Here is a 6,646-nt window from a genome sequence, read left to right on the forward strand (position 1 = left end):
GTGCCGTAAACAACCTGTTTACAGCACAACCGGAAACAAGACGATCTCCTCCTATAATATCATCATTCACTTGGGTTAAAGATGTGTTTTCAAAAAAAAAAAAAGGAAAAAAAGAAGAGTTTAAAAAACGATTCGGGACAAGGCCATAGCGGGTGGTAACCACAGAATTCTACAAATTCTAATTCCGTCAACTGTTTCTTCAGACAATGACAGAAAAATTCATCAGCGAAATGTCCGTGTGCAGCTATTACAACAAAGCTATTAAAGTAACATATCGCACCCAAAACACGCACAAATAGAAGCTTCCATCGGAGACATCAACTGCAAATCTGATGCATTCTGTCAACTTTTATTGCACCAACCGTGAATTCAGTTCAAATTAAAAACTAGCAGAACTCAAACTAGCTGAGTTGAATGTCATAACAAGTGAAGAACAAAATCCCCATAACTTCATGATACCTCTCTCTAATTTGTACAAATATGGTTCTAGACACAGAAACATATCCAGTAAGCAACTAACCATTTCCATTATAAACTCAAACCATCACAAAAACATCAACTCTTGTTTTGGCTCCTCAGAAAAGACTTAACTATTCTTCTAGTTCGTCACCAAATAGTATCTGTCTTTCTAGCTCCTCGCCAAATTTGTCATCATCCTCCATCAGTTCAAGAAATCCATGGAATTCAGGTTCCTCATGGGGTTCATTCCCTTCCAGTCCAAAGTTAACATCATCTTTCTGTTGTTCAAAATTCTCATTGTCTTGCGGTAATTGGGGTCCACCGCCATTACGCGGGTCCAATCCCGTTTGTTGGTAAAACAATTCTTTCTGGACTGTCCAGTCTTGAGCAGTCTTCTCCACCACCTCTCCAACCAATTTCTTGTTCTCAGCTATGTGCTTGATGTTTTGGACATCCAACAGATCGCTAGCCTCTGTAAAAGGAAAACAAGTCAAAAGTTTGCAACTAAAGAAAATAGAAAACTCAAAGTAGATATCAAGTTGGAAACAACGCGTTTAAACTATCTTGGATCTTTTAAAACTTATTTTCTTGAAGAGCTTGAAAATTTATAGATCGCTTGAGATATTGGAGGTCCGGAGCAAGTATTAGGCTAATGATAAAGCAAAACAAAAAAAGGAATAGCAAAGACGGACGTTCAGAAAGGTTCAAGGTTGACAATGGAACATATGCATAATCACAAGGGCAAATTATAGGCATAATTTCCATCCTAACATTTCAACTTATGGTAAAATTCTTCTCGAAAGATCTCGTGAATAATTTGGATATTGTTGACTCATTCACGATAAGCACAGAACTGCATAAAAAAAACATACGATAGGCACAAAAAATGGAATTAGAAGCTACTTTATGAGTTTGAAGTCCAGACATGTTCTCAAAACATGCCCAAATTTGGTAAAATTATAACGTCATAAGTCCCCAATCTGAAATCAAATCAATATTACTATATAAGGAAATGGGATGTGGTCAGAAAATTCTAATTGCTATAAATCTGTTTGGGATCATTTCTCAAGGTTGAGGTGCATGAAAACAAAGGGTGGCATGAAGGGCAAATCATCCCGAAATCTATAAGAAATATTATGTATCGTCTCCTAGAATAGAAGATAGATACAGAAGTTTGTACCTCTGATTGCCACTTCCTTGGCCGCTGCATAATCTGTCGACAATTTCTTGATCTCATCAATGTCAAGTTCCTTACCCTGGAACAAGTGCAAACTTGGATTTAGTTAGTTGATCTTGAAAATGAATGTTAAATCAGCTAAAGATCTAAGGGACAACAAAAAAGAGCCTACTTCGGAAATCCATAGTATGCTCCGTAAATTGTGAGATTCTTAACAAGCCAACTTGTTTCTATGTACCCACCAAAAGCACTCACAAATCCTTCAAAATAGGATTTTCTTTGGCTTTAGGTTTTGGCAAAGGCTTTTGTTTAAACAACCTCGTAACAACTATCATTATTTGGCTGATACAGTGGCCTTATGATCAGGCAACTCAAAATTATAAAGAAATGAAGTGAGTGCTATGCAGGATAAAATTATAAATGTGAAGGTACTTTTAATTACAAGAGACTTATGAAAGAAAAAATAAACAAAGTCGTTATGCAAGATATGTAACATTAAGAGATACGTTTATATATTATTCAATTAATCTCTATACCTTCTATTCCTTTTTGTGACGGACAACAAATAACATTTGGCATAGAACCCAACCAAGCGGGCTAGGTTCTGCGTTATCAATCTCTTACGACCAAATCACTGCATGGCTAGCTAAAACCAACCTTAACCAATTTATTGCCAATTTTATTTGAAATTGCCAATAAATTTTACCCACTTTAAGAAAAAATCAACTAGTCCATGCGGCCAGTTTTAAGAAAAAAATTCATTAAAAGGAGTGCATGGCAAAAGTCTATAGACCCTCGTAGTTTCATCAAACAATTTGACCAAAGATCTAAGCAAGCATAGTATCAATGCAATCATGACAATTAAGGAGCCAACACAATGTGATTAATAAGTTATAAAATTCGTCCAAGGTTTTGATCTTATCACTGTTATAGTTTTATATACCTTTTACCTTCATACGTGACGAAGCATTCCAACAAGAGTAAACCCAACATTGCAACTATTCTACGCTCCATGAATGTCTGAATTCCACATTAGTCACTTGACTGTAGAGATGGCTTATAGTTTTTTCACTGTTGATGTAAATAAATGCAAACAATTTGCATCTTAAGATTAGCCCCATAGTTCCCATAGGTTTCTGCTTTCACAGTTTATACAATAGCATGATAGAATGCCAAAACTTACCAAGTCCATGTGGATGAACTGCTCAATCCGTGTCTTCGCAAACAACCTGTTTAATAAAAGGAAGAGAGGAACTAAGAAACTGCAGCAGCCTGTAAAGCACAGCTTGACAGATTGAATTCAATTTCAACTGATTAAAAATTTAAAAAGAAAACTTAAAGAGTGAATATACGTCTTATATGCGACTTGAACACGCGCATTCTGCATATCTGTAAGCTCATTCACCCTCTCTGTTACAGAGCCAACATTTATGTCCACAAATCCAAAAAGGAACATATTCTTTTCTAGCATCCTTTTTACCAGAGCAGGCACTACTTTTATGCTCTCTTCTTTCGCCTCAATAACAAGGATTCTTAGCCTCTTCAGCTCCCCTGTTAAATGGAAACAAAAGGATGCTTGAAAGAAGAAAGGAGGAAAAAGGAACACATGAGTGAACAGGTGAACAGCAGACGTACCAATGATAATATAGACTCTAAGCTGATTGTGTCACTTTATCCTTATTGAACCAAGAATAACTAGACACAAATAACAGCGACTGTCATAACTGAAAAAGGAAAAAGGTCCAACCCAACTGAAACTTGATTCTGAACATTACATCGAATTTGTTTATCAGTCAACGTGAATGAACTAATACTATTATATAAGTATCTCAATTCAAGTCCTCATTCCAACCTTCGTAGTTTAAATTGAACCTGTTTAGAAAGCAACATCTTCAAACCATCTCAGATAATTTAGGCAAGTAATCTAACATCTACATCTCAACTAGTCAGAAGCACCAGGACTCAAGCAGAAGTTGCTAATCTAGGGATGAAGGGAAGAAAGGTCACTACTGGGGCAATGAGGAATTGAGGACCATCACACCCAAGTTTTAAGGACTTGGCAGATTTCTGTAGCATAAGGCAGATTTCTGTAGCATAAAGCATAAGACATTTGCACACACTTTTTCCAGAAGTAAAACATAAAGATGTCAATCGCAAGCATGTGAATTATAATGCCACTGTGTAGGCATGATCATTCTAGGTTAAAATCCACAGCTCAACTAAACTTCTGAATAATGATTAGGAGGATAATATTCATCAAAATTGCAAAGCTACTAAAAACCATGCTATGAGGAAAGGTAGATAACATACCAATAGACAAATAGATTTTGAAAGGAGGTTTGAATGGTTGAACCTCATAGAGGCAGTAAAGGCAATAGAGACCACCCAATCTATGTGATAAAGAAGCAGTAGAGATCATGTAACCTGGAAATGACTTTATCATAGTTAGTCTATACTGCTGGGTGTGAAGAAAAGAGAGGAAGTTATAGAGATGTAAAATATAAAGAAAGCCAAGTTGAAGTATGTAAAGACATACCAATTGAATGAGCATAAAGTGATTGCATAAAGAAAGCCAAGTTTGTAGAAGGACTCGCCTCGAATATGAAGGAGAACTTCCTTGAAAGCCATATTCTTTTCATATCGGCCAGAGCTGTCAATTTGTTCTACAACATACCAAACTCCACTAGCATTACACTTTAGCACCCCAAAAAGTTCAAAAAAAGAGAAGGAAATGAAACGATAACATACTAAAAACCCTTGCGTAACCCAAAGTTCTGCTTTCTTATTTCTGTTGTACCAAAAGAAAGAGATCACCTTTGGAAACAGACTTACAAGGGGAGTTGGGAAGGGTGCTCAAGAGCTTACACAGAGTCACAGACATGGCCAAGTTTGGCTCAATGTTCACCCTATCCCACTCCATAGATAACTCAACAATAACCCGAGTCTATCCCTTCGGCGAAATTCGAAGAGGGGTCCTAATTTCTCCTTTTGGACTTATACGCTGGGTGCAAAATTTTTCTTTTGAGCTTATATATTGAGTACTAAAAGATAATTGGGGGCCCAATTACCCGCGTGTTTGGGGGCACCTAAGGCGGCTCCTGGACCTTAGCCCATGGCCGGATCTGAGATTCAGTACGCCAAACCCTAGAATTACGCCTTCCGTAATACCACAGCATTTTAATTCAGCATATAGGTTGACCCTATGTGGGAACTCATGGCATGGTATTAGCCCTCGGGTAGAACCCACCCTCGAAATCCGGCCTTTCGGTTTGCAATGGGAGGGTTCCTGAGAGCTCACATGCACATGGCCAACAAAAGCAAACTGATGTGGGGTGGGAAAGTGAAGATTGAATTCAAACCCAGAACGACATGCAACAAGTGATGACAAAGAAAATGGCTGGAAAACTATACGTACCTCAGCAAACTCATTTATGAGTTCATCAATGTCCAATTTGAATGGTTTGAGATCCATCGGCAAAGAAATCGGGCCACCGCCGCCACCCTAACTACATGCTCTGGGGAAACAGACATGGAAAAAAATTAGGTTAGACAGAACATAAACCATGGATGGTGTCAATTGCCAAGAACGAATGCATAAAAGATTAGATCAACAAAGCCGTAAATCTAGAAAAAAACAAACCTGAAATTATCCTCTAAGCTATGTTACACGAACCCGTTAGGAAATTGGATACTGCAAGAAAAAGAAGCATGAATTAGCTTAGTTAAAATAGAAATATTTCTAAGCTTTTTCACGTACGGACGACAGAAATTTCACATTTACCTTCTCTCTCTTTGGGCCCGGCTAAATACTACGAATTTACGACATATAGCTAATTCATAAAATTGAATTCCAAAATTTTCTTTTATGAATTGACTACATGTAGTAAATTAGCAGTTGTATTTAGCAGCACTCTTTTTTTTTTTTTTTCCTTCTGTGGACATCAGTGAAAGTTAGCCGGAGAAATAGTTAGTTAGTCCATAGGAGGTCCAAAGCCCTGACCCCAAACGCCTCTGACGAGGCTCAAATCATGATCTCCTTTATGGAAGGACCAGGAGATAATCGCTGGGCTACAAGCCACCAGCTCCATTTACCTTATTCTTGTACTCCTCCGTCCCGAAAAGATTGTCCGGTTCGCAAAATAAGGACCTAAAAATAATTTACTTCTTGTAAAAAAAAATCCAAACTTTTTTTTTAACATAAATTGATACTCCAGTAACTTGTAGAAAAAATTTAAATTTTTACACCACAAAAATGCATAAATTTGAAGTTATTGTTTTATCGGACCTGATAATCTTTTTGGACAGAGGTAATAATATGCTACTGACTGCCTAGGATGTATCTCCCTACCCATACCTAACTTTTCAACACAAAAATCCCAATATACCCTAAAATATTCTAGTTTGGGAAGGTCTCGTACTTGGACTCGCATCAGTACTCGATACTCGATTCAAGAAGACAGAAGATTGCACAGCATAGCGTGCATTTGATTTCCAGAAATGAAAAGGTTACGCTCCAAAGTTCTGGGCCATAATTCCGATTCACTGTTTGCCAAGAACGAACGAACCCAAGATTATATAATTTGTATATCAAAATCCAATTCTTGCAGGAAAAAGTACGAAGAATACGATTAATGGAAAGCAACAGTTGAGCGGCGTAGAACTTCAACAGAATCTCACGGATTTTCGTCCTTGCTGTGGTTCAGCTCTTTTTTAAGCAGCAAGGCAAATGAACCAGGTTTGTTCGCGAGTAGGTCGAGGCTAAGGTGGTTTTAGGGTTTGAGTTTTAATCTCGTTGCGTTCTTTTAAATTGGAGTGTAAGTTTGGAACTTATTTCGGGAGTTTTTTCCGTAACTTTTTGTTTAGTTTTTCGATGTGATTTTAGGGGTTAGTCATTTGTCTCGACGAGACGAATTGAAAAAGTATAAAAATATTGACCGGTGTTAAAAAAATTCGAAAAAAGACGGCACTTACACTCCAAAAAACCGTTGGTTGATACTTTTTTCGTTTTTA

At 37.4% G+C, this 6,646-nt stretch overlaps 1 protein-coding gene across 3 annotated transcripts; it reads right to left on the reverse strand.

Annotated features, from left to right (window-relative positions):
• Positions 1–322: 322 nt before the first annotated feature.
• Positions 323–5,329, reverse strand: LOC131300281 (uncharacterized). 3 transcript variants are annotated; one of them, XM_058326048.1, is made up of 8 exons: positions 5,277–5,329; positions 5,052–5,149; positions 4,173–4,299; positions 3,947–4,060; positions 2,989–3,187; positions 2,820–2,865; positions 1,640–1,715; positions 323–931 (listed from the first exon to the last, which is right to left on the reverse strand). In XM_058326048.1, the coding sequence occupies exons 2-8, from the start codon at positions 5,106–5,108 to the stop codon at positions 591–593; spliced, it is 960 nt and encodes a 319-aa protein (XP_058182031.1). In that variant the 5' UTR covers positions 5,109–5,149; positions 5,277–5,329; the 3' UTR covers positions 323–590. The 3 variants fall into 3 exon arrangements, with proteins under 3 accessions (XP_058182031.1, XP_058182023.1, XP_058182039.1); XM_058326040.1 differs by lacking the exon at positions 5,277–5,329 and having other exon boundaries at positions 5,052–5,256; XM_058326056.1 differs by lacking the exon at positions 5,277–5,329 and having other exon boundaries at positions 4,231–4,299; positions 5,052–5,208.
• Positions 5,330–6,646: the final 1,317 nt, after the last annotated feature.

The sequence above is a fragment of the Rhododendron vialii genome, chromosome 1a (assembly GCF_030253575.1).
Source record: "Rhododendron vialii isolate Sample 1 chromosome 1a, ASM3025357v1".
Classification (NCBI taxonomy): Eukaryota; Viridiplantae; Streptophyta; class Magnoliopsida; order Ericales; family Ericaceae; genus Rhododendron; species Rhododendron vialii.

Coding starts and splice junctions, on each gene's coding strand:
- LOC131300281 (XM_058326048.1), bottom strand. CDS start 5,108: ATGGATCTCAAACCATTCAAATTGGACATTGATGAACTCATAAATGAG. Junction 4,300..5,051: donor TCATAAATGAGTTTGCTGAG/GTACGTATAGTT, acceptor GGTATGTTGTAG/AACAAATTGACAGCTCTGGC. Junction 3,188..3,946: donor CAAAATCTATTTGTCTATTG/GTATGTTATCTA, acceptor TCCATTTAACAG/GGGAGCTGAAGAGGCTAAGA.